Source organism: Suricata suricatta, chromosome 13 (assembly GCF_006229205.1).
Source record: "Suricata suricatta isolate VVHF042 chromosome 13, meerkat_22Aug2017_6uvM2_HiC, whole genome shotgun sequence".
Classification (NCBI taxonomy): domain Eukaryota; kingdom Metazoa; phylum Chordata; class Mammalia; order Carnivora; family Herpestidae; genus Suricata; species Suricata suricatta.
The window spans coordinates 12,974,950-13,002,845 of record NC_043712.1 but is presented as its reverse complement, the minus strand read 5'-3'; the positions used below and the strand labels follow the sequence as shown (position 1 = coordinate 13,002,845).

Here is a 27,896-nt window from a genome sequence, read left to right as displayed (position 1 = left end):
TTCATAGGCCAGGGGCTATGGGACCTAATTAATACCTGCGTTTGCCCTTTCTAAAAAAATTGTAATGTTTATTTTTGAGAGAGAGAGAGAGACAGTGCGAGCAGGAGAGGGGCAGAGAGAGAGGGAGACACAGAATCTGAAGCAGGTTCAGGCTATGAGCCATCAGTACAGAGCTTGACGTGGGACTCAAACCCACTAAGCAAGAGACCATGACCTGAGCTGAAGTCAGACACTTAACAGACTGAGCCACCCAGGTACCCTCTGTATTTGCCCTTTTTGACAAAACTTTGACCAAAGAGATTCTCTCTACTATGAATTTGGAATCAAGGCTGGTCTCTCCGCTTTAAAGTTCAACTGAGGGAGGTGTGTAAACTTGAGAGCTGACTCTCTGCCCTCCAGCTGGCAGCGGGATGAGGCCTGGGAGACGGATGACTGGGCCCCTGTGGTCCCGACCACACTGCAGTCCCTGGCTCCATTCCTGATGGGACTTGACTCTCCTTCCCATCCTCGGGCTTGGGGAGACATCCTTGTGTCCTTATGAATTAGCTCCACAGACCCTCTTTTTTAGGTGAGATTAACAGATACTTCCTCAACACTTCTCCTCGGGGGCATGCACCTATGTGGGCTCAAGAGGCAGCAGAGACGGTGATGACAAGAGAGAGGGCAAAAAGCAGACATCAGAGGGTGAAAAAAAGGAAAGAGGACAGAGAGGAAGAGGGAACAGTAAGAAGGAAGAAGATCCTGAGAAAAGAGAGAATGAAAGAGAAGACAAAAATTGGCAAGGAACTGGGGCACCTGGGAGGCTCAGTCAGTAAGCATTCAACTCTTGATTTTGGCTCAGGTCATGATCTCACGGTTTGTGAGTTCAAGCCCTGCATTGGGCTCTGTACTGACTGCTTGGGATTCTCTCTCTCTCTCAATATAAATAAATAAACTGCAAAAAAAAAAAGAGAGGGAAGGAACAAACAGTAAGCACAGGGACTGGACTGCCCAGTTGTCCTTAGTGGGGGACTCAGAGCATTTAGTATGGGACTGGCGGGGACATGCAGTCACAGAAGAGTGAAGTAGCCTTGTACACACTGATGTGCTCACAGGATGACGATAAGTGACAGGACCCAGGAACTGAACCATACACGTGGCATGACCCTACCTTCGCAAAATAAACAAGCCAGCAGCCTAACACCCTAGTCAAATAGAACCCCAGTGTATATATTAAGCCGTCTCGAGTGGTGGCCCCTTGGCGGGGGGCTCATGGCTTGATGGGACAGGGAGGCTGTCAACTTGACTAAACATGTTAAGACTGTTTCCATTTTTATAACAACCATGTTTTCCTTAAAAAGAAAACTCGCAAGACAAACTGCAAAGGGCAGGGGAGGGGAGGGGAGGGAGGAAACAAGGAAGGGGCGGTTACCTTGGCTCGGGCCTCTCGAGATGCTTCGGCCTCTGCAGCCATCGCCCTCTGGAGCTGCACCGGCAGCTTCACGTCCTTAATCTCCACGCGCTCCACCTTTATCCCCCAGTCATCCGTGGCGTCATCCAGGGTGCACTGTTGGGAAGAGAGAAGGCGAGCCCAGAGTGCTCAGCCCAGGCCAGAGGCCTAGGGTAGAGCCTGGGGACTGGAGCGACAGGGCCTGGGGGAGAGCCCGGAGAGAGGTCACTATCCCACGCTGGGCGGGGGGGCTGAGGTCGGGGCTGGGTCCCGGGGAGCTGATTCTGATTCTAGGCCTAAGAAGCCCATGCAGAGGCTGGCCAATGTTTTTCCTAAAAAGGCCAGACAGTGCTTGTTCAGTTTCAGTCTCTACTGCAACTATTTAACCGTGCCCCTGCAGGGCAAAGGCCGCCGTGGATAATAAACCAGTGGGAGCGGCTGCATCCCCATAAAACTTTACTAGTAGGAACGGGCTCCCGATCTAACACGACTCCGTGTAAGCCACATTACTTCTTTCTGCTTCAGTGCTGTCTCGTCACAACAGGGGGAATGAAATCCTACTGCCCGTCTCATACGGTGGTTGTGGACATCAGATAAGTCACAGCTGTTACATGCAATGACACGGACGTGAAGATCTCAGATTTGGGCACTTTATCTTTTTTGAACAAGTCAGGTTTATTTTGTAATCTATTACCCAAGTAAGACTGGAAAGCACACGGGTTACAAGGGAGGTAATGGGACTCCCCCAGAGAATCTAACAACACTTACACTACCTTGCAAGATGGCCTCCGAATGATTATGCTCAAGAATAAGGTTAATACTAATTCTGGAAGGAAAAACAACCCTACACTGAAGGGAATTAAAAAAATTATGCAGGCATCTGAGCTATTAACTCATGAGCTTTTTGTGTGAAAAATATTCCCTTCCGCCAGATAAAGTCTGAGAAAACCTTTCTATGAAGAGGAGGAGGCGGCTGGCCAGTGGTCCCCCAGTTGGGATGAGTAGAAAGCTGCCAAACCACCAGTGACCCTTTGCTTCCTCTTTTAGTTTCTGGCGGGTCCCAGCCTCACCTGCATGTTGTGTGCGATTTCTTCTCTGTCGGACAGGATCTGAGAGAGGTTCTTGGTGCCCAGGACGTTCCTCAGAGTCGTCTGTGCCAGAAGACGGGTCGCGGAGTCGGCGTTGGTGATATTCGCCACAGCCAGAGTTGCGTTCTGCACGCGGTAGTAGACCACGCCATCCACACTAATGGTCACGGAGTCCTTAGTGAGGATCTGTAACAGGAAGGAAGCGACTTTGCACTGGGCAACGAACTCCTTTAATACGACTGTAAGGAATGTTGTTCTACAGAACACTTTAAACAGCTGGTTTTCTTTAGTAAGCACTATCGACTCAGTATCTGTGTTCCCTCAGAATTCAGAGGCGGAGACCTAACCCCCCACATGATGGCAGTAAAAGGTGGGGCGTTTGGGACACGATCAGGCCATGAGGGAGGAGCCCTAAGGGTCATCTAGGGCCTAGGGAGCGGGCCTTCCTCAGACCCCGAGTCTGCGGGCTCCCTGACTTCCGGCCTCCAGGACTGTGAGCAATAAATGCTACTGTTCCTGAGAACCTGTGGGGTTTGGCTGTAGCCACCTGAATGGACTAAGACAACAGAGCATCAGGAAGTGAAGTATCTTTTTAGAATTTTAATAAAATGCATTCACTTCTTCCTTAATTCCATTAAGTCATTCAGTTATTCAACACACACGGAGATACCACTCAGCAGCCCGCACTGTGCCTTCAAGGAGGATGGGGAATGGAGACTTTATGGGACCAAGGAAGGTCACTTGTAGGTGGCAGGGGTGGTACATGAACTGCGTCTTCAAGGAAGAAATAACATTTTTAAAAAAAATTTTTAAATAAAAGATGTTTTCATTTTATAAAATTTTTTTAATGCTTGTTTTTGATGGAAAGAGAGAGACAGAGGGTGAACAGAAGAGGGGCAGAGAGAAGGGGAGACACAGAATCTGAAGCAGGCTCCATGCTCTGAGCTGTCAGCACAGAGCCCAATGTGGGGCTCGACCTCGTAAACCATGAGATCATGACCTGAGCTAAAGTTGGACACTTAACCAACTGAGCCACCCAGGCGCCCCTTTACACTTTTTATTTTAGAGAGAGAAAGAGAGAATCCCAAGTAGGCTCTTACTCAGTGTCAACGCAGGGCATGATCTCATGATCCTGGAATCCTGCCCGGAGCCGAAATCAAGAGTTGGACGCTCAACCTACTGAGCCACCCAGGCGCACTGAAGTAACAATTTTCTGAGGGTGGCGTGAGAGCATCTGAGGCAGAGAGAATAGTGCGGGAAACGGCACAGAGCTACGGCCAAGCGCAGTTTGCTGAACTATGCAGAAGCGGCACAGCGCGGCTAGAACAGAGCGGGAGTTGGGGTGCGGGTACAGGAGAGATCCGGTTCGGGTCTGCTTGGTGCGCGGCAGGAAGATGCTTCAGGACACTGTCAGTGCTTCTTGCTACCACATCAGGGAGCTCCTTGGTTTGCTGTGCGCGCCCTCTACCGCTGGCCCTTTGGCCTCATGCTTCCCACTCCCTCCTGCACACTCCATACAGGACCAGGTGTGGGCCCGGCGTACGCCCTGCTGCATGTCCCAGGGCCTTTGTGCAGGTGTCCCCTCTGCTTGGACGTCCTCTCCTCTCTCCCGCATGCCATGAGACTGGCACGTTGTTACTCATCATTCAAGACACAGCTCAAGTGTCTTCTCTTTGAAACTTGCCAGACGAGTCGGAGCTCAACACTGGGCCCCTGGCCCCTGACTGCAGCAGTCAGCATTGCCGACTGACATCACTACTTCTCTGCTGGACCATGCATTTCCTGAGAGCAGCCTGTCTTTGTTTCGCTAGCACTGGATCCACAGCAGGTAGTGAATAAATGGGAGATGAACTGAACCATGATCCTAGGAGTACGGTGATTGGTGCCAAGCAGGGGAGGGAGGGGCAGGAGGTGAGCTGCACCTGTCTCGTGATCCCTAGTGAGGCTCTTAAACTGCTTGACCTAGAGATCCCTCATTTGTGAGATGGGGCTAATAGCACTGCCCAGTTCTGTGCAAATTTCTTTGGAGGTTCGGCAAGATGTTCGTGAATGAAGCTCCTTGGAGAGTGTAAAGCGGTGAGTCTGCGCATCTCTGTCTATTAAGCTCCTGACTCTATTTTGGCTCCAGTCATGATCTCAAGGTTCATGAGTCTGGGCCCTGCCCTGATCTCTGGGCTGACAGCTCTGGAGCCTGCTTCGATTTCTCTCTCTCCCCCACCCCATGTTCCTCCCCCACTCTCTCTCTATCAAAAATAAACTTTAAAAAAAAGTGTAAAGAGCTATGTAAATGGCAAGTAATAACGATTAATGGTATTACATAGCAGTTTCGTCCCTGCAAGGCATGAAAGCAGTAATCCTCTTTCTGAGAATCTAAAAATACTTCTAATAGTATATTACCATCTTGTGTGAAAATTAATTATTTCCCATGATGTGATGGGAAAATGTGTATCATTTCTAAACAATTTCTTGCCCTCGTGACTCTGCCACCGCCAGAGTTTTCTAAAGCCGCGGCCTCTCTTCCTGCTGTTTATTGTAGGCAGAGTATTTATCTTCCTTCATATTAAGTTCACAGGGGATCGGAAAAAGGCCTGCTCACCAAGTTCCAATCTGCTCTGCAGTCAGCAGCTCGCACGAGACAAGACGGCAGCTGGAAGGCACAGCTTACGGCAAGCCTGCCAGATGCCTGTAATGTTTACAGAGGAAAATGCCCAGACTCCCGGCTGCCCTGAAAGGGGCTCCTTCTGAGCGCCCATCTTCCCTGAAAGATGGGACACCGGGCAGAGAATATTGTCCAGTTCCCAGCCTTGCCCTTGTGGGTAAAAGCGACTCCTGGTGTCCCTATGTACGTGTGGATTGTAAAGTCTGACCTCACCCCCTACTTGGATCGGCACCAGCAAGGAGGCCCCTGTGCCGGCTTCCGGACTTGAGGAGAAGAGAAGACAACATGGCCAGGCTCCATCGCCCTGCTGAGTAGCTGGCCTTTGGCCAGGAAACACTTGACAGTGTTCTTCTGTCCCTCCCTCCATCCTACTTTCAGGCTTCCTATCTGCAAAGGTTAGGATGCCTTTCCGGACATGTGTCCCAGGCTGGCCATCACTAGGTCCCGGGCCAGGATGGAACTAACGTGGATTGCATTTAGCGTGGAGCGGAGGGAAAAGCATGAGGCGAGGACCCCAAAAAGCTAGACGTTGGTCTGGCGGGATCCCTCTGCTCAATGACAGCTATGTGCTTTCCAGGGACTCCGCTGTGAGTTTCAGCTGTGATATTATTGGTGAAACACATTGAAAGGGCATGAAGTGATTATGGTTATAAAACATTGTATATGCTTTATCTAAAATGCCAAGTGAGCAGTTCCTAATTCTTGGACTTCTAACCAATTTATCTAGAGTATAATCAAGAACCTTAAGAAGAATACTGTACTAAGCCGGATTTTCTTTTCTTTTTAACGTTTTATTTATTTTTGAGAGACAGAGTGCAAGCAGGGGAGGGGCACGGAGAGAGACACAGAATCCAACGACAGGCTCCAGGCTCTGAGCTGTCAGCACAGAGCCCGACCCAGGGCTCAAACCCATGAACTATCAGATTATGACTTGAGCTGAGATTAACCGACTGAGCCACCCAGGCTCCCCCTCCCCCTAAGCTGGATTGTCTATCAAAAATCGGTAGCGGAGAACTGTGGTTGTCAAAATGAGGAGAGAGTATGAAAATGCTAACATTACACTTGAGTTCACATTATGCTACACTTTGTAAGAAGCAGCACTCACATGATATTCATTTATCAGCCCCTGTTCTAAGCGCTTTACATACAACATCTTGGGCCGTCCTCACAAGGAGGCTATAAAGTAAGTCCTACTATTATCACCTTTGTTTTGCAGCTGAGGAAACTAAGGCCCAGAGAAGTTGAGGAACTTGCTCAAAGTCACACAGCTAGAAAAGGTGACCGCAGACAGGCTGTCCCCCTGTGCTCTCACCGCTCTCCTCTGTCCCTCTCATTGCCAAGCACTGTGACACACGACATCTGTTACTCACAGCAAAAGACAGTCTTACCTCCTGAGGAGGAATGTCAAATGAAATAGTTCTCATGTCCACTTTGATGAAGCTGTCAGTGCATGGCAGAATAAAAAACAAACCTGCAACAAAGAAACACAGAATGCTATGGAGAGACACCAGGGCCAAACCCGTTCACTGTCCTGGAATCCGCTGAACCCACGGAAAGAAGCCAGATCGTCTCAGTGCCTGAGCCGGCGCCAGCGATGCTGCCTTCCTGATTACTTTCTCTGTGATTTCACTTCCTTCCTCCGCCGTCCCTGGCCGTCTTGTTTTCACTTAGACCAACGCAATCCTTCCCAAGGCTTTCTACGTCTTCCAGTTTCTCTCCTATGACCCATTTTCATGGCCACAGGCACAACAGTCTTTCCTGGACTGCAGAGCCCTGCACACGAGCCACAGGGTCACGCCCATGCTGCCCAGGCCCCTCTGCAGCCCCTCTCCTGTCCTCGTGCTCTGTGCTCTGGCTCTGGCCCCCTGGGTCTGCCGTGCTCCCTTCTACATCGCTCTGCACCTGCTGCTGTTTCTGCAGGGAACACCTCACCTCTGGCTGACGCCTCTCCAGGCCTCAAGACTCAGCCAAGATGTCCCCTTCAGCCAAGAGAGTCCCACCGTACTAATTCGGGTCAGTCCCTTGTCTCTTGGTTTCCACAGCTAACTGCAATTACTTGATCATAATACTTATCTCTCGGGGTGGTAACTGTTTTCCTTTTTGGTGTCCACTAAAGCAAGATCCTCGGGGGCACGGATGATATTTTAGTCTCCCTTGAATTCCCAGAGCCTGGAATGCACTAGGGTATTAAGTCAAGTTTGCCAAAAGTGATGACGGAAAGCCTTTAGCAGAGTAGGAATTCTCATGCTCAGACTTCCATGGCTGTCACTATTCTCGGCTTAAAATAATCTTATCGGCTCAGATGGGAAGGGGAGGGGAGCCGAGGGAAGGAAAGGGTGATTGTGGCAAGACTGGCTTGCGCCACGACTATTGTTACACTTGCTCTCTTTTCTGAGCCAACAGAGAAGGGGCCCTCGGAAGGGAATGCACATCAATGGGGAAAGAATTTCAGTCTCCAGACCAAATACCCAGAACCCTCATACTGACCTGGCCCTTTGGCTCCTCCTTGTAAAATGCGACCCAATCTAAAGATGATGGCTCTTTCATATTCTTTTATGATCTAGGTTAAAAACACAAACGATAATTTAACATGAGGAATGCAAATATTTATATCCACTATATATTTATACACAGCTTCTTCTTTTTTTAAGTTTGTTTACTTATTTTGAGAGAGAAAGAGAGAGTGTGATCACAAGCGGGGGAGGGGGAGAGAGAGGGAGAGGGAGAATCCTAAGCAGGCTCTGTGTATCAACGTGGGGCCCGACGCGGGGCTTGAACTCACAAACCGTGAGATCATGACCAGAGCCGAAACCAACAGCTAGATGCTTACATGACAGAGCTACCCAGGCACCCCAATATAAAATGCTTCTTAAATATGTATGTCTGCTCGAAATAGGTTAGATGCCTCTATTTTGTTTTTTCCTCTAAAATCCAGACAGTGTCAGGGTGCTTGGCTGGCTCAATCAGAAGGGCATGTGACCCTTAATCTCGAGGTCGTGAGTCTGAGCCCCACATTGGGTGTAGAGGTCACTTAAATACATAAAATTTAAATAAATTAAATAAATAAATGGAGCTCCTGGGCGGCTCAGTCTGTTACACATCTGACTCTTGATTTTGGTCAGGTCATCTCTTGGTTTGTGGGTTCAAGCCCCACATGGGGCTCTGCGCTGACAGTGTGGAGCCTGCTTGGGATTCTCTCTCTCCCTCTCTCTCTCAAAAATAAATACAATTTGAAAAAAAAGAGCAATTAAAAAGAAAGAAATAAAATTCAAACAGTATCTATAAATCACACATCCAATGTTTAATTACCCCCACCAAGCATGATGTGTATTTACTTTTTTTTTTTTTTAACTTATTACAAAAGCAACAGATGTTCATGGTATAGAATTTGGGAAGTATAGGACAGTGCACAGGAGCAAATCCATAACCTCGCTCCTCAGCTGTTAACATTATCTTTCAGTTACTCATGCGTTGTGAATACAGAACTACAACAAAAAAACCCAAGTTTCTCCTGGTCTGTCTCCTGATTCCTTAAATCATAATAATAAACTCATCTGAAAATGCTTGGAGTATATTTTATCTCTTTAGGAATATGTACAATAGTCACTTGTCACAATATTAATAACTTCATGGAAAAAATAACCAGCATTTAGAGGTCATTTACCATGTGCTGGGCATTGGGACACACGCATTTAGAAACATTTTAATCCTCGCGTCGGCCCTACGAAGTGGGTGTTGTTACTTTCTCCCGTTTCTCAGGAAGGAAACATGGCAAAGGTCACACGGGGGACAATGGAGCCAGCAACCAAACCCCTCGACCTCCTGAGTCTGGACAGACGTCCCACGTCCCAGACTCCGATGGTGATCCTTACTTTTTTTCGGCGGGGGAGCTTGAACATGCCCATGTGTTTTTTGTGCTGCTGTTGTTGTTTTGAGAGAAAGAGAGCGTGAGCTAGAAAGGGGCAGAGAGAAAGAGAGACAGAGGATCTGAAGTGGGCTCTGTGCTGAACTGGGAGTTCGTGACCCGAGCTGAGGTCTGACGCTCAACTGACTGAGCGACCCAGGTGCCCCGATCGTGATCCTTACTTTTAACCTGTGAGAAGGACCGCCTGAAAAGGAGTCCTAAAGGTCCCATTACAATAGGTGACCAGAGGGAATCTCCCAAAGGAGACCTGAAGGAAAAAGAATTACAGGCCAGCAGGTGTCTGTCTCTCTTCCACACACATACACACAAAGGGGGTTTAGGTCGTTAGGGCTTGACCCCTTTCCAGACGCAAGCGAAATATTCTTTACCTTTATGCACATCCATACTGATATTGGGAAAGTTATAACTGTGAACAAGAATGAGACAGCCACCAAAATCCAGCCGCAAGGTCCAAGGCCCGTATGAGGGCTATCTGTGGAGACAAAATACACAGCTCTCATCATTGTTCGTGGCACCCTCCGACCATCCTCAGCCTCTGTCCACCGAACACACCTGTGCTTGGGGTCACCAGAGCATTTTACACAGATTTTCCTATCTAATCCTTACAACCCCAAAGTGCAGGTGTTACTTTTTCTTTTTCTCTTTTTTTAAGTTCATTTATTATTTTGAAAGAGAGAGAAACAGAGCACATGAAGGGGGAGGGGCAGAAAGAGAGGAAGAGAGAGAATCCCAAGTAGGCTCTGCGCTGCCAGTGCAGAGCCTGATGTGGAGCTCAAACTCACAAACCCAAGTGAGCCACCCAGGCGCCCTGGTGCTACTTTTTCTATTCGATTTAACATGACACGGGGTGTCTATGTTATTTTTTTTATCCTGCAGGCATTTATTAGGCACCTAATATTTACTATGGCTTGTGCTTTGCATTGAAGAGGTAGAAGGGAGTAAGCCCCAATCCTGGCTATCAGGAAGGTTAAAGTTCAGTGGACAGGACAAGCGTCACTATAACACGGAGTGGTGAGTGTAGACATAGAGCACTCTGTTCACAACATTTTGAAAACACGGAATAGGGGAAACTCACACAGGTGGGACAGAGTGGGGCCGGGGTGGGTAGGCGAAAATGATGGTGCTCAGAGGGGCTTCTCGAAGGATGTAACGGTTGAGGAAAATACCAATGAAAAGGAAGGAGAAGGAAGGCAATGAGCATGTAAGCTGAGGATACGGCAGAACTAAGGGTGAAAACTACATGGTATGTCCCTGGGCATATGCACCATGATTTACTACCCTTCTCCTGATTATCAGACACACCGCTCTGATTGCCGACATTATTAACAGCGCTCCGGGAAACATCTTGGGACACAGTTTTCCTCCCACCTTTCTAATTGTGTCCTTTCCTGTAACACGAAATAGCTCTTGGTCTTACTACACAGGTAATACACACTCCACTGCAAGAAATTCAGAAAAGTATGAAAACGAAGGGGGAAATTACTCAATCCAGAGTTGGTAAGCCTGCTTCCTAACCTTTTTCTTGTACACACACACCTTTATAAAGAAATAAAATGTGTAACCTATTTTTGTCCCCTCTAGTATTTCCACCTTCTTTTTTAGCCTTTGTTGCTATGCATCTGTGCTTTTTCTAATTTTTTATCAGTTATACTTGCACAAAGTTTAAAAAGGCCAAGAGTTCTGCAAGACTAGCACAAAATGAGCATTCCCCCTGCTTACCTCTGTTTTTCCTTCCTCAAAGGCAACTGCTCTGTTGGCTGAGTATTTGGGTAGCTACCTCCATGTTTCTAAATAATATGCTGACTTTGTTCCTTGTTGCTTTCTTCGTTTTAAGCCTTACTTATTGACTTTCCATGTGGAAGGGGATTTAGCTTTTCCCCACTCCATAAATATACCCATCCTCCTAATTACATCATAATTTTTGTGTGGTCATTATATAATTTTACACCTCATGTATGTATGAATGCGGTTCAGAGCTAAGCCACACGGGGACGCCTAATTCATTTTTTTGTCCCATACAGCTTTGTGTTTTCCTCAACTATCTTGCTTTTCCCCTTTGCTTAGGGTTTTAAAATTTTATTTATTTATTTTGAGAGAGACAGAGCAGGAGAGGGGCAAAGAGAGAGAGAGAGAGAGAGAGAGAGAGAGAGAGAGAGAGAGAGAATCCCAAGCAGGCTCTACATTGTGAGGGCAGAGCTCAATGCAGGACTCAACGCATGAACCGTGAGAGCATGACCTGAGCTGAAATCAAGAGGTGGACACTTAACCAACTGAGCCACCCAGGCGCCCCCTCACCTTTACTTAGTTCTTAATAGACTTATTGATTCAACCTCAAACCGCTTGTCAATGATCTCAATCTCCTCTCCCGAGGGTCAGATCCTCCATCAATTTCATCTTCTAAGAGAGTCTTTCTTGGAGCCGTGTCTGCACTTGCTCTCCTGGGTGGTGTGACCGCCTTTCACTACGATCCTGGGAAGCCCCCCTTCACTTCCTGACTTGTTTTACCACTTTCTGTATCCAGAGTCTCTCATTTTTAGGTTGTTTTTCCTCTTGGTGGAGGGCAGAGGGACTTTGAAGGCCAAGGGATACTCTCACTTTTCTTATTAACCACTGAAAGCGTCTGCTCTATTTCCAGGAGAGGTTTTAATAATTAGAGGGGGGTTAGCAAGGGGGCAAGAGGCAGACCAGGCACGGGTTACGGCCCAGAAGGGCAAAGATGACAGCAGAACAGGCCTTTGAATCAATGGTGGGCCCAGAGATAAGCAGAGTTTAGGCTGAGACTTCGGAGAGAAGAGAAACGAATTGCCAGGTCAAGTGCTCTGAAACACAGGATGAAAGACCAAAACTATGCGTTATATAGGACTTTGTAGTTTTCTGATTGTGTCGTAGTAGGAGGTAAACAAACGTCTTACGCATACTTGAATAAAAGTGCTCTAAGTTAATCTCCTGGAAGTCTCTAAGTTAAAATCTGTGGGGTCATAGACATATTTACTGAGGATACTCCAAGCAAAGGCAGTGTTGTCTGTGTAGAAGGCTCCGTCAGGCATGATCACAACTGACAATAATCACAGCAGCCATTTTTAGATGGTTTGTTATAGGCACTGTGTTCAATTACTTTAGATGTGTATCTCATTTTAATCTTTCCAAGCCCTGTGAAGTTAACTAATTTTTTAAAATATTTTTTAATGCTTTATTTGTTATTTTTGAGAGAACAGAGACAGAGTATAAGCAGGGGAGGGGCAGACAGAGAGGGAGACACAGAATCTGAAGCAAGTTCTGGGCTCTGAGCTGTCAGCATAGAGCCCGACCTGGGGCTTGAACACACAAACCGCGAGATCATGACTTGAGCCGAAAATGGTCACTCAACCGACTAAGCCAGTCAGGCGCCCCTAAAATATTTTTTAATGTTTATTTATTTATTTATTTTGAGAGAGAGCGTACACGCACGAGTAGGGGAGGGATAGAGAGAGAGGGAGAGAGAGAATCCCAAGCAGAGCCCAACATGGGGCTGGAACTCACCAACCACAAGATCATGAACTGAGACAAAATCAAGATTTGGATGCTTAACCGACTGAGCCATCCAGGTGCCCCGAAGTTAAGTATTTTTAATTCCATTTTACAAAGGAGGTAACTGAAACAACTAAGCTTTCCCAAGGTCACACGACGGAGGAAGATCTGGGATTCAAACATAGGTCACCTTGCTCCAGAGCCCCTGTTCTAAATCAATTCACTCCTTTGGTCCTTTGTCTCTGAATTAAAAAAAAATCCTCATGAAAGATGTTCTCGTGGCTGAAGCTCTTTCCCAACACAGTACCCAAACTGGGAAGGCATGGTAGAAGTTCTGAGATTGAAATCTGATGTTCTTACAGAGGAAGGCCTCTTAATTCTGCTTGTGCCTATTTATAGCAAAATAGTCTCAAGGCTCTTTGCCAGGCTCAAGCCTAAGCTTCAAAAGTGAAATGGATTCCAAACAAGGAACAGACTGGCCGAATACTTCTCTGACAGCATTTGGTGCTTTCTAAAATACTGCTCCAAACCTCCTCTCTCCAGGCAGTACATACAAAGTTCTGCATCCCGAACATATAAGAATAGAAACTTTCTGAGGGCACAGATGTTTATTCTTATTCTTCTCTTATTCTAGCCCCGTCTTTTTATGTGCATGTGTGTGCAAGGGTGTGCATGCGCTCACTTTCTGCTGTGACATTATTTCTGAAAACCCCACATGAATATATGGGATTACAAATCAAAAGCAATAAGAAATGAACTGGGTATCTGGAAAACTGGACTTGGACTTTCACATTCCAAATGCTCAGCTAGAAATAATCCGTGCAGGGGCACCGGGATGTCTCTGTTGGTTAAGCGTCTGACTCTTGATTCCGGCTCAAGTCATGATCTCACTGTTCGTGAGTTTGAGCACTGTGCTGGGCTCTGCACTGGCAATGCAGAGCCTGCTTGGGATTCTCTCTCTCTCTCTGTCTCTTCCCTGCTTGCTGTCTCTCAAAAAAAGAGATAAACTTAGGGGCGCCTGGGTGGCGCAGTCGGTTAAGCCTCCGACTTCGGCTCAGGTCATGATCTCACATTCATGGGTTCGAGCCCCACGTCAGGCTCTGTGCTGACAGCTCAGAGCCTGGAGCCTGCTTTGGATTCTGTGTCTCCCTCTCTCTCTGCCCCTCCCTACTCATGCTCTGTCTCTCTCTGTCTCTAAAATAAATAAAGCATTTAAAAAATTTAAAAAAAGAGAGGTAAACTTTAAAAACTCGGTAAAAGATAATCTGTGTGTGCACTGGGAAATGGCGCCATCTCATGTTATTCTGGTGCCTTTAGAACTATCGCACTGTCAGCCCTTGAAATTCTTCCTCATCTGGTTCTAGCTCGTAAAGGTACACAAGTCACACGCCTCGGAGAGGTGAGGCTTCCACTTCACCCAGCCCCTGAACTCTTCGTCATCTACCGCTCACGGGCTGGGGGAGGAGAAATTCTCAGCCACTCCCCTAAATTTCATGAAATTCATTTCCTTCAAGTTTCTCTTTCATTACTTGGAAGACTGAATCCTCCCTACAGCTGTAGGAGGTAAGAGACCGATGATGAGCAGTCAGTATTCCTGAGGTACTTTGGTTGGGACACTTGTTGGTACGTGGCGGGTGGGACACTCCTAAAGATCTATGACCCCATGATACTTGGTTGTAAACACTACTTGGCCACGGTTTACTTTTTCTTTTACTGCAAAACTCTTCTGAAAACTGCATTAAAATAATTTTTGTAACATTTATTTAGTTTTGAGAGGGGGGAGGGGCAAAGAGAAAGGGGGACAGAGGATCTGAAGCAGGCTCCCTGCCAACAGCAGCGAGCCCGATGCGAGGCTTAAACCCACAAACCCAACCATGACATCATGACCTGAGCCCAAGTCAACACTCAACTGACTGAGCCACCCTGGCACCCCAAAAATGAACTTTTTAACTAATCAAAACAAGGTTTTAAAAATGGATATAAGTTTATACATGAATACTGTTTAGCTGAATATTCGAATAGAGCTTATCTCCAGGGGACTAAGGTAAGTTTTAAAGAACCTATACCTTCATTTTTTCTAGATGGCAATTATTTTCTACCTTACTATTTGTCATTTAAACCTTTCTTATCCTACTTAAAAAAATAACAATATACATAAAAATTTCCCCCTAATTGTAAATATCTTTTCATGTCAGTACATATTCTTTATTATTAAAGGTTGGATCCACCTAATGAACAGTTGGGTTCCAATTTTCTCAAATAGAAACTCTGCTACAATGCATATATGCTTAGCAAAATTTCCATGCATCTTTACTGTGTAAACAAATTTTGTTGAAAAGGTGAAATCACACAATTCTTAAATTTCTCTCATTCTGGAGGTATCTTATGATTAATAATAATAACCAATTACTGACTGTTTATCACATGTTGGCCACAAGGAGGTTCCTCACCTACCTTTCTAATATTTACAAAAAAATGTAAAGTAGGTATGAAATATTCCTCCTGGGGTCCCAAAGTAATAAAGCATAAGACTTTCTGGGAACAGACATAAGAAAACAAACAAAATCACGAAATAAATTAAAAAACAAAAACAAAAACAAGGGGCACCTGGGTGGCTCAGTCGGTTGAGTGTCCGACTTCAGCTCAGGTCATGATTTCAGTTTGTGGGTTTGAGCCCCAAATCAGGCTCTGTGCTGACAGCTAGCTCAGAGCCTGAAGCCTGCTTTGGATTCTGTATCTCCTTTCTCTGCCCTTCCCCCTCTCATGCACTGTTTCATTCTGTCTCTCAAAGATAAATAAATGTTAAAAGATTTTTAAAAAACCCAAGTTGTATAGTAATTTTCATTGGGTTAGCTTAAAAAAGCAGTGAAATAATATTTTCAAGAGGATACCGCAGGCATAATTTCAGAGCACTACATGTTGTTAACGATATGGTATCAGCTGATTCACTTTAAGGTCTACTGAACTTGGTATTACTGGAGATTATGTAATAAATTCCATTTATCGTTGAGATTTTATTCTAAAGTTCAAAAGATTAGATTTCCACTTCAGGGAAAGGCCAGAAAGGTCTTACACAATATCTGAAAATCTAACTCAGGGTGATTTGCATTATTATACAAAGAGAAGAAAAGGATGAGCCTAAGGATTGCTGCAATGCCTGAAAAACAGCATTTAAAGGACAATCTTTTCCTTCCCCTTTCCCGGAATGTACGTGAAACACTTCATGTTGTGAGTTGCCAAGAACAGCCAAGAACAGTGCGGTTTGGGCGGGTAGAGATAAGAGGGCTAGGAATTTGGCCTCAAAAAACACATACTAACAGCATGGTCCTAACAGCACTTTTTTAAGGGGCAACAATGGGTGGAAATGAAAGGTCTTGGCAATTTTTGAATTTTTCTTAAAAGCATAAATATTCAGGATATAAGTGTTCTTTTTGGCCACTACTATCCCTCACCAGAGATTCTATGTCAGGATTTGCCACACTTTTCCTGTAAAGGACCAGAAAGGGCAGCCTTTGTAGGCCATACGGTCTGTCCTGATCACTGTCTGATCACTGTCGCGATCGCTGTCACTGTCTTCCTGCAGAAGCAGTCTCAGGTAACATGCACGTGGCTGTGCGTGCTGTGTTCCAGTGAAACTCTTTGATACGAAAATGTGAATTTCATATAAGGTTCATTCATAACAAAATATTCTCCTTTAAAAAAAGAAGTTTATTTATTTTGAGAAAGAGAGAAGAGAGCACAAACAGGGGAGTGGCAGAGAGAAGGAGAGACAGAATCCCAAGCAGGCTTTGTGCCATTAGTGCAGAGCCTGATGCGGGGCTCCATCTCCAGAACTGTGAGATCATGACCCGAACTGAGATCAAGAACCAGATGTTCAACTGACCGTGCTACCTGGGTGTCCCAATATTCTTCTTTTTTGGAAAAAAAAAACACACACTTATAAATATAAAAAATATTCATAGCATGTGGGCCATAGAAAAACAGGCAATCAGCCAGGTCTGGTCCACAGGCTGTATGGCCCATCCCTGTCTAAGTCCTACAGCTCTGTGTTTGAGGAGGAGAACATCATGAGTTAAATATATTTGATCTTTCTTTCAGGTTTTCAAGTAAGGTTACAGTTTCCAGATCCTCCATTTCTCTCTCCTTTGTTTTGAAACAAGAGCTTTAAAGACTTGATGAAGTAAAAATTCAAGGTGGAAATAGGCCAAAGGGCGGAAAAATATGCAAATGTAAATATTAGACATACTTCATTAATGATTACATAGAATCAAAATTTTGGTACAACTGAGTTTTTTTGTAAATGCCTGGAATTTACACAGACAGACAAGAAGGAAAGGAAACAACAGAAGAAAAGGACAAGAAGAGAAATGGAGGAAAATAAAGTGAAGAGAGAAACAAAAATGAAGGTAGCACACTGCAGAGAGAAACATTACACCAGGTGGAGTGAGAGAGGGGTAGAGCTTAGCACACAATAGGGACTCAATAAATGCATGTTAAAGAAACACTGGTATTTAGTTGGAAGCTTTCAAAGCGAAGGAGCACACACTATAACCCATCTTTCAAATGATTATTTTAATTAGGCATGGTGAATAGTTCTTTGAATGCCCTAATCCTGAAACCTCTAGGGAAGAAATTATTCCTGGGCTGGAGTGACTATAGGCCAGATGATATCAAGAGCCATTACTGGAGATGGTACTTTTCCCTTCTTATTACAAACCATCTATGGCTACAAATATTGGATCAAAAGGATTGATGCCTGGTGCCTGGGTGGTTCCATCAGTTAAGCGTCTAACTCTTCATGTCGCTTCAGGTCATGATTTCACGGTTTGTGGGATCGAGCCCTGCTTTGGGCTGTGTGCTGACAGCGCAGAGCCTGTTTGGGATCCTCTCTCTTAATCTCTCAAAGTAAATAAACTTAAAAAAAAAACAAAAAAAACAACCAGTACTGGTGAACCATTATGGGATCTGAATCACAAATCTTAAAATTATTTACCTTGAGATATGAGAAAAAGGGAATGGACAATTCCTTTTAAGAAAGATTTCCAATACAAGGGAGTCTTTTGCTTAGCTCGAAAAGAGTAAGGAACTTAAATGTGTATAAATATTTTATTTCCCAAGCATCTTGAGGATTTCCTGTAGCCTTCATTTGACTGTTTCCAGCTATAAAGCAGGAGGAAAAAGAGATAAGAGTGTCAAGAATAATTTTAAATTTGAACCTCCTGAGTCTTACATAGGCCCCCCCTCTCCTAAATGTCAGTAGGACTCCACCCTTCCTAAAAAACATTTATCTGTGGCTACCAATAATGACTCAGTAGGGTAGAGCGTACGACTCTTGATCCCAGGGTCATGAGTTCAAACTCCATGTTGGACATGGAGCCTATTTTTTTTTAAATATTACATTTATAATTATCCTATTTAAGGTCCATCTTCTTCACAGATTTTGGTCTTCTTAAAACAGTATAGCGTGATGGCTTTATTTTTTTTTAATATTTTCTTATTTATTTCTGAGAGACAGAGACCGTGTGAGCAGGGTAGGGTCAGAAAGAGAGGGAGACACAGAATCTGAAGCAAGCTCCAGGCTCTGAGCTGTCAGCACAGAGCCCAACGCAGGGCTCAAACCCACAAACCATGAGATCATGACCTGGGCTGAAGCCGGTGGCTCAACTGACTGAGCCACCCAGGCACCCCTAGTGTGATGGCTTTAAAGCTGACTTTGCCACTTATATGCTGTGTGATTTTGTGAAAGTTATCTGACTTCTCTGCACTTCAGTCTACTCATTTAAAAATACGGCTAATAAGACTACCTCCCCAGAGGGTTCGTAGGAGGAGTAAATAAGCGAATATGACAGACATCTAGAGCATAACAGGTACTCAAAAAATGTTTGCCAGTTAAATAATTGTTGAATGAGCTGAGTGATTCTGCTGTTTCTTTGGGGGGAAAGAAACACCTTTACATGAGGCAAGCTGGATCTACATGTCAGCAGACAAGCCCCAAGAATACAGTTCAGAACCGTCCTCTGTCCCAAAGCAGTTGTCAGAATGAGCATGGGTGACCTGAATATGGCCCACAGCTGGCAAGATAAAAACAGTCATATCCAGAAAAATTGGAGAGAAAAACAATTTCATAATGTTATTAAGCTAATTACATTTAGTCTAGTCCTGAAATACATTAAGAGAACAAAACCCTTCTACTTCTGGTGTTGTTTTTTGTTTTTTTTTCAGCTCCTTTCCTTGGACATCTTAAAAGTATCTATAATTAAGTTTTTCCCATCAAAGTGTTTGGAGGGCAACATCATATTAACTAAAAAGTGGGAAACAAGGGGCTCCTGGCTAGCTCAGTCAGCAGAACATACAACTCTTGATCTCGGGGTCGTGACTTCAAGCTCCACATTGGACATAAAGCTTACTTTAAAAAATGGGGAACCATTGCCTCAGGAAACTAAATCATAAGGTTCCCAATTCTCAAATGAGGCCAACAAGCTAAGACGTGGCTAAGAGTTCAGGATTTTGGTATCACATTCCAATTCTACCACTAACTTTTCTCAGTAGTAAAATGAGGGAAAAGAACAATACTCATATAAGAACAAATGTAAAGTGCTTGACACGTAGGAAGGGTTTAATAAACAGCAGCTGTTATTCTTACCATAATGTCAAGATCATATTGATACAGCTTGTAGGAATAAACTTTTTGGTAAGTCAATTGCCTTCTGGGACCTAAACACTGCAAAGAAAATATCAAGACTAACAATCTGCCTGGGGACTCTGTCTCTGGAGGAGAAACAGACCACATTTGGGCAGGTAAATCAGGGTTCTAAACTTTCTTGGACCGTCTTTCATACAACCTTTTGTCCATAAATTTTGGTTTCCTGTATAATTTACCAGGTTTTCTGAATAGTCACTGTTAAATTTTCCCATCTGGTTCTTGAAACCTTGGGAGAAAGTTACTGCGGTAAGATTATGCCCATGATAGAGATGAGGAATGGACTCGGGAGGCTAAGACTTGCCCAAGGTGACCCAGGTAGTAAGTGATGGTGTTCAAATCTGAGTTCAGATCCTTGAACTCTGAATTGCACTCTCATTTCAACACACTATGCCATCTTACCCGAAGTGCATTCACAACTGGGCAAGGCTGGTATAATGTTTATTGATATTTTACAACAGATACTTTATCACTCACATCTTCAAAGGCTAATCTACTGAAATGTCAGGCCAAATGCTTGGGATTTAAGTTTCTTTACTAGCCCCAGAGTACAGACAAAGACTCAGAAAGAATGGAGGAAGGAGAATTGACACATACTTCCTTTTTGCTATTGGCTGTAATCTCTACCTTTTCTCTTTCCACACTTTACAATGTATTATTGTGACAACCCTATAAATATATATACCGATATATACACTCATATACATATATAGAGATATATATATATATATGCCAGCTTTAGTAGACTTGTTCACTGGTTTGTTAATTTATGACCATTGATGTTTTAACTCAGATTAATTATTAAAGAAGTTACAAAGTTCTCCCCAATCTGATCAACTGTGACAACTCAAATAAACAAATCAGTCCCTTGATTCTGCTTATTTTCAGGCATTCTCCCAAAGGAATATATTCTGTTGACATGTCTCTTAATTATAATAATACATTTCTTTGCAATCCACCTGCATTATTTCATTACAAAGTGAATGCACTGGCTTTAAGAAAACGTAATCTTGCTCTGGGTTTGGTCATATTTACATTCCTAAGACTGTCAGAAAAATCATAACAGGATAGTTTGGGCTTTTATATTCCACTTCTTCCTTGGAGGTGTCTCGTTCAAGAGATCTGTATCGAAGCTAGGTTCTTTTGGGCTTTCTTTGTTGTCTCTCACCTTTAGTGAAGTACTGATGTTTCGACAAAATCCTCTGTTCAGGTATACATTATTTATTTTTGGAGAGAGAGAAAGAGAGAGAAAAAGTGCAAGTGGAGGAGGGGGAGAGAGAAAGTGAGTCACAGAATCCGAAGCACCTCCCAGGCTCTGAGCTGTCAGCATGGAGCCAGACTCGGGGCTTGAAATCACAACCATGAGATCATGACCTGAGCTAAAGTTGGACACTTAACCAACTGAGCCACCCAGGTGCTCCTGTTTGGGTACACAATTTGGAGGTATATCTGGGATAGGGAAAATGGTTTGGGAAAACCACAGAGCCCAGGTTTGAAACCTAGCTCTGAATCACACACATGTGTGACTTTCTGACCCTGAGCCCCGGTTTCCTTGCTGTAAAATGGTGGGTAATGTTTTCCTTGTGGAGCTGTTAGAGGATTGCAATTAGATAATGTTTATAAAGCACTTAGGCTGTATTTGACACGTAGCAAGCAAGCAATCAACTGCTATTTAATAAATTCTAGTAACGGCTTTCGTACCTGTGTTGGATCTCTAAGGTTTACACACACACACATATACTTATATTTATATATACGTATTTTAAAAAAGCAACCCAGACTATGCAAAAAAAATTTTTGGTGTATATAATTTTCTAGGAGGGCATAGTTTTCATTAGATTCTGAAAGAACATTTGTCTAAAAAAAGTTAATCATAGAACCAAGAAAAAGAACTCAGAAGTGACAACTAGTCTGTGACCATGAAAAACAACTAAAAAAGGGGGATATGAAGTATAAAGATCATGTGTATTCCTGAAGAACCTCTAGAAACAGGTAGCCCACTGCAGTCTCACCGAACTGCTAAAACTATCCTCACAGTTCTTCTGTCTCCCATTAGAAGGTCAGGGCACAGAGGAAAGCATCCCATCCACCTTCCTATCTAGGAAAAGACAACCCACTATGAAGGAGGTGGGCAGCAAGTTGTAGAGTCAAACTCAGATTTAAAATATGGCTCCATTACTCATAAACTGTGTGACTCTGAAGAAGTCATTTAACCTCTTAGAGCATCAGCTTTTTCAAATAGGGCCTTCCTGTTACACTACTGATTTGGGAAGATAACTCTCCAAGGTGCTTAGCAGAGAAAAGTGAGGGATAATTCTGTTGCTGCTCCTGGGAAGGATCACTGGGCAAAGGAAATGGGACTTAAATTAGATGGGTGAACAAGGCTGTCTTTACAAATCATCCGAATAGGTTAAGTCCTTTATAGTGTTCTTTGTGGGATGCTGGAAGAGCCCACCCAGCCCCTAAAAGGCCTTTCACTATGTCATCCTGCCTAACATTGCATCCTTGGAAATAATTCCTTTGGATCGCTATGAACCAGCCCCAGGGAAGGAACCAGCATCCCCTGGAGGTTTGTCACCTCTATTGGAACCCCCACCCCCCATCCCCAAGGAGTTAGCCAATAAAGTTTCAAGGTGACACTCCTCTCAAGAGTATTAGTTCCTTCACAGGGGAACAAGATTGAGCCACTCAAGGTTTCCGCCTTCAGGACCGGGAAGACCCTGGTAGGGTGGGGGTACTTATGAGTTCCTTGTGAGAAACAAAAGCGTCAAAGGCGAGGTCCCCAGGACCAGGGGAGTAAAGAGGGGGCAGGATATCACAGAAAGGGAAGCTGGAAAGAGAGAGGAAGAATGCCCAAAAGAGACTTTCTTTTCTTCGCAAACATATGTGAGGGGCTAAGAGCAAAATCTCACAGGTCGGTCTTGCTTCTTTCAATGAAATTAAGGGGCGGGGCTGGGGGAGCAGGAATTCCTTCCAGCTCCGGAGAAGGGGTCTCACTCATGGGGTTCGCAGAAGGCTGGCTGGAGGAGATGGCCTCCGAGGGGATAGGGTGGTTAGGCGGGTCGGGAGACAGAAGACGCGGGGTCCCGGGTGCGGGGTGCAGGCTTGCGCCCCGGCTCCATCACTCGCTAGCCGCGAGTCAGTTAAGCATTTCCTTGCCAGCACGAGTGCAAAGAGATAACGAACGCAAAGCGCTGGCGCAGGGCCAGCCATCAGGCAACCGGTGGAACACTCGAGCCCCTGCTACGGCTTTGGGATTGGAAACCTGCCCTGCAGTGGGTGCGTCCCCCCGTGCCAGGCACGCCGCTGTGCACTCTGCATCCTAACATCCCTAAACCTGACCCCCAGCCCGCGAAGGAGGGTTCGCTATTCTCAGCGTCACCGAAGCTTAAAGCAGCGGTCGCACGGCTTAAAAACGGCGGAGACGAGCCTGGAACTCCCAGGCTGCGGCTAGTTCGCGAGGGAAAGGTTGGGGGGCGGCGGGCGACGGCGCTGGGCTCACCCCTGAAGGTGTCGGGGAGCCTCCGGGCTTCGGTGTCCCCAGTGTGCCGCTTCTCAGCCATGCTGCCGGAGTCGGAGACGCCGCTGTCCTGTCTTAGTCGCCGAAGCCGGGGCCACAGTCGCGAAGAATGCCCGGCGGACACCCAGGAACAAGACCGAGCCTTCAGTCCCGCCCCCTCCCCGCGGCCCGGCCAATCCAAGCTCAGTACGGAGAGGCCACGCCCCCACGCCACGCCCGTCTTCCCGCTCCTCCCGCGCGACAGGAGAGTGGGTGCCTCCCGCGCGGCCCAGGACTGAGGGGCGTCGTGTGAGGGGCGCGGCCGCCGGCTGGGGTCCCAGCCTAGGGGCGGCACCGGAAAGTAGGGGAGGGCGTCGCAGAGCCTTGGGCGGTGGCTGAAGATATTGGGGAGGGGGCTGTGGGGGGAGCCTGAGGAAAAGGGGCAATCGGGGGCAGCCCTCTGGGCAGAAGAGTTGAGGAAAATGGCGCCCTCCCTGGCCGGGTGGGGTCCGCGTGGAGGCAAGGAGGCAGAGGGGCACTAGTGGGGCGGAGAAGAGGGCACCGAGGGCCCTGGGCCGAGGGAACCAGTGGGTTGCGAGGGGGAGTAACCGACGCGACACCCTGGAGCCGGAGGGAGTGACTTTCAGGGAGGTGCGTTTATTCCACTGGCCGCTTTCCAGAGCACCAGCCCCTCGCCCAGCGGCGCGCTGGTTGTGGAGGGTAAGGGGGTGAGGGGCGCACGCGGTGCGCGTTCACGGGGTTTATAGGCGAGCGGCGGGACAGGCAACCAACAAGTAAACTAACCAGATCTTCACACGTGCGAGGACAGGCGAAGGGAGGGAGGTACTCAGAGAATAGCAGAGGGCATCTCCCTTGGTTAGGGGGCGCAGGGAAGGCCTCTCTGTAAAGAGGTGACATTGAGGTGTGACCTGAATTTGAGACGAGGTCAGGCCGTGTAGGGGGTCGGAAAGGAAGCCCCAGGCAAAGCAGCTGCAAGGGGATTCCCAACCTCAAGTTTCGTGTTGGGTGCTGGCTGAAACCTTACCCTCGAAATGCAGGCTGTGTTTTATTCTCCCTGACTTGTGCAGATGCAAAACCATCAACATATGCTCATGTACACAAGAAGGCACACTTTTAGAAACATTTTATTTTGGAATAAACATATCACAAGAAGTTACAAAGTGTACAGGGAAGTTATGTGTCCCCTCTAACCACTTTTCCCCCCGCAATGATTGCTTACACCTTACTTACCTAGTAGGTATCAGAGCTTGGAAATTGACAGTGGCACAAAGTGTGTGTGTGTGTATGCCTTTCTATCCCGTGCATAGATTGGTGTAACCACCAAGGCAGTCAAGCTGCAGAGCTATGCCATCACCACAAAGATGTCCCTTGTGCACTCTTCTTTTTAGTCTTCTCAGTATTTGGTTAATACCCAACGCTTGTGGTATTTGGTTAATATGAAATGGTAGACTTTGTGATTTTAGCTCTGGAGGCTTCTGGCTGCCAGGATGGAAAGTGAAGCAGGCAGGATTCTAACAGGTGTTAAGACAGCAGCCAGTATGTGACATCTTTGCCAGTATGTGATAAAAGCCTGATGCAGGGCTGTAAAGCTGACTTCCGGTCACAGGTGGGCAGAGAACTGTTTGTATTTTCCTGGGTGCGGAGGGTAGCTTGTGGCAGTCATTTGGTTTACCAGGCTCCTGGCAAAGATAAGGAGGGGAGTACAGTACTTTAATGATCCTTCCTCTCTAAATCATCCTTGAGAAAATCCACAGCTTCATTTTTTCTATTCCGCAATGAATAAGCCCCAGAGGCATGTACTTCCTGTTTATGCTGTGGTTCCCAGGAAAAAGGAGCAAATGCACCAGTAGCTGATTAAACCCTTCACTAGAGGAGCGCTTGGTTACAAATTGCATATCATGAAAAACCCGCTTTCATTTGGCTGGAAAAGAAAACGTTTCAAAATGATTTGGATGTTTGTACTCCTACTTGCTGTCTTTGCTCAAGTCTCAGAGCAATCCCAACAGCATTACTCCTGGAGAATTAGAAAAGAGATTTCTCCCTTTGGGAACAAAGACTTTGGTAAACAATTGTTGGCTATGGTTTCAGATTGCGTCAGTTCAGGGAACTAATTCCAGGCCCCAAACTAAGAACAAGCTTTGACTTGATTTCTAAATTACTTTTCAGGATGATGTTTCCAGAGATTGATTCTAAAATGCTGAGTTTCACTTGCCCATGAAACTGGTGTATTTCGGCTTTCTCATGTGTATTCTGTACCAACGTATCGATTAAGTATTCTTTAAGAATGAATATTAGCACATCATCCTCTTCCTTTAGGGGAATTTCTAATCCTAAATTTTATTTCAGTAATGATTAGAAGTTAGAATGGTTTTTGAGAACTTTATGTTTTAAAAATGGAGACTTATATAAAATTAAAAATAATTCGAAGAGAGAATTACTTACAATCTTATCACCTCTAATAGAAGTATTGTAATTTTGGTGTTTGTTTCACTCTAGCAGATATTTAAGGGATATTTGCATGTAAGTTAAAATCAGAGTATAGTTTCCATGTTTCTTGTATGTTTTATTTTGCTGTTACTTCCCTAGCATATTTAGGGAACCAAATTAAGTATTGATTCATGGTAATAGTGATGATATTAAGATGTGGATTTGGTTTAAAGACATACATGCACCATGAAGCCATGTAATTGAATAAGTCAGAAGGAAATTTAGTCTGCTTTTTCCTGTGTCCGCTCAAGAAATGCTTTCATAGCAACAGGAGAATCATTATTTATTTTTTTCCTTTAAATTATGAATCCAGGCTGTTCTCAGTGCCTTTAGTGAAATCAGCCAGCCAGATACTTTTGAGGGAACAGCAATACGAAGAACAAGTTACATCTGTTTGTGGCATTTTCCTCAGGATGGACTAACAAGTTTGATCTGTTTGTCCATGTGGACTAACTCACATTTATTGTACCACAGCAACCTTTTAATCTTATTTGCTCTTCTCTTTAGGAAATTACTCCTGGAATTGAATCATACCAAGAATTTCACCAGAGGATTTTATACATTTGGGCTATGGCCGCAGACCAATTAAACCACAGAGCTGGTAAGAGCACTGAGAGTCCAGGTTCCTAAGTCTTATGAGAATAAAAAGCATTACTGAAACATTGATGGTATTTAATAGAGCATCTATAGGAAGGCTTTTATTAATCTGCTTTATTTATTAAGAAGCTCATTTAGCAAATATTTGCTGAGCACCTATTATGTGCCAGGCATTGCTTAGGTACTTGGGAATACATCAGTGAACAACAAAGACAAAAAAAATCCTATCCTCCTGGAGCTTACATTCTAGTATTCCTTTCTAATTGTATTAGTTTGCTAGGGCTTACATAATAAGGTACCACAGGCAGGATGGCTTAAATAACAGACGTTTCTTTTTCTTACAGTTCTAGAGGTGAGAAGTCCCAAGATCTAGACGGAGCAGAGCTGGTTTCTTCCAAGGAGCCTGAGGGAAGAATCTGTTCCAGGTGTCTCTTCTCGACTTTTAGGTGGCTGTCTTCTCCCCCGTGTCTTCACACAGTCTTTTCTCTGTACGTGTCTATGTCCACATTTACTCTTCTTACAAGGATGCCAGTCATGTTAGATTAGGACCCACCCTAATGATCTCATTTTACCTTAAGTACCTCTTTAAAGATCTTGTCTCCAAATATAGTCTCATTCTGAGGTTCTGGGGGTTAGGATTTCAACCTATGAATTTTAGGGGAATGCACTTTAGCCCCTAATATCACATATGACTATGGTGATTCAAATCTTTGTCTTTCTCATATCCATATCTTGAGATATTCAAAACCGCTTATGTTTCCCTGCAAAATGTGTCTAGGTGACCTGTAATTATGAGCAATGATTGTCCTCAACATGATATACTTTTAATAGACACTGAAGGAAAGTTCTTGGTTCAGAAGGATATCTCTACTTGAAATGTTGTCCCATTTAGCCCATAGTCTACTATTTTGGCAAAGTTATAAAAAAGAATAAAGAGGGACTATGTTGGAGAAGGAGTTCGACAGGTTATTGTTTGCAGGTTACTAGGATTCATGGGAAAATACTGAATATGAGCGAAAAGAGAGGCCTATAGAATGACATTATTTTTGGTAGTTCAAGGAATACCCATTACCATCATTTATCATCACCACTAGTTACTAATTATTTTTAACCCGTGAGGAAACTGAGAGGGTTTACTCACTTGCCCAAGGTCTCACATATTGTAACTGATGTCTGCCCCAAGTCTATATGACTCCAGAGTTTAAACTCTTAACTGTTCATACTAAAATGTTCCTTACACATACACTTCTGAGGAGGTGATATATCTAAGTATTCCTAAATGAGTATTCCAGTTTGCCTTCAGTCCTGATATATACTTTTTTGTTCAGTGTTTGTATCATTGTTGATTTGCTGTGGCAAATGCATGTCTGTCTTAGATATTGAATTCATAAAGGATAAAATCCACAACTAGGTCAGTATTGTATAGTTTATTTCATTGCACATCTTGAATTACATTGAAAATTTAAAATAACTGTTTAAAAGTTTGGTTTTTTCTTATAATTTTATTTTTGAAATTATTTTTAAAAATATACTTAATTTATTGTCAGTTTGGCTAATATACAGTGTATTGTCAGGTTGGGGGTAGGTTCCCATGATTCATCACTTACATGCAACACCCAGTGCTCATCCCAACAAGTGCCCTCCTCAATGCCCATCAGCCATTTTTCCCTCTCCCCCACCCCTCCATCCACCCTCAGTTTGTTCTCTGTATTTAAGAGTCTCATGGTTTGCCTCTCTCTCTGTTTGAAACTATTTTTCCCTTTACCTTACTCCATGGTCTTCTGTTAAGTTCCTCAAGTTCTATATATGAGTGAAAACATAATATCTGTCTTTCTCTGACTGACTTATTTCACTTAACATAATACCCTGGATTATTTGTTTTCATCTGTTGAGTTTGATTATTTATAGATTATAGATACTAACCCTTTATGTAATATGTCATTTGTAAATATCTTTCCCAATTCTGTCAGTTGCCTTTTAGTTT

At 44.7% G+C, this 27,896-nt stretch overlaps 1 protein-coding gene and 1 long non-coding RNA gene across 4 annotated transcripts in view; one reads left to right on the top strand and one right to left on the bottom strand.

Moving 5' to 3' along the window:
- STOM (stomatin) overlaps nt 1-22,948 on the bottom strand; it is a 31,166-nt gene extending 8,218 nt beyond the window's left edge. The window contains exons 1-6 of the mRNA XM_029920061.1: nt 22,811-22,948; nt 9,470-9,573; nt 7,664-7,736; nt 6,565-6,647; nt 2,500-2,703; nt 1,412-1,546 (exon numbers count right to left, since the gene is read on the bottom strand). Of these exons, the coding sequence (XP_029775921.1) occupies nt 1,412-1,546; nt 2,500-2,703; nt 6,565-6,647; nt 7,664-7,736; nt 9,470-9,573; nt 22,811-22,871 (660 nt within the window). The 5' untranslated portion in view covers nt 22,872-22,948. The remainder of the gene's footprint in view (nt 1-1,411; nt 1,547-2,499; nt 2,704-6,564; nt 6,648-7,663; nt 7,737-9,469; nt 9,574-22,810) is intronic.
- A 337-nt stretch (nt 22,949-23,285) lies between these two features.
- On the top strand, nt 23,286-27,383 carry LOC115276184. Of its 3 annotated transcripts, none has more exons than XR_003901844.1 (3): nt 23,286-23,458; nt 25,823-25,916; nt 26,257-27,383. It is a non-coding gene; the product is annotated as an uncharacterized LOC115276184 (long non-coding RNA). The 3 variants fall into 3 exon arrangements; XR_003901845.1 differs by having other exon boundaries at nt 23,442-23,527; XR_003901846.1 differs by lacking the exon at nt 23,286-23,458 and adding an exon at nt 24,260-24,434.
- Nucleotides 27,384-27,896: the final 513 nt, after the last annotated feature.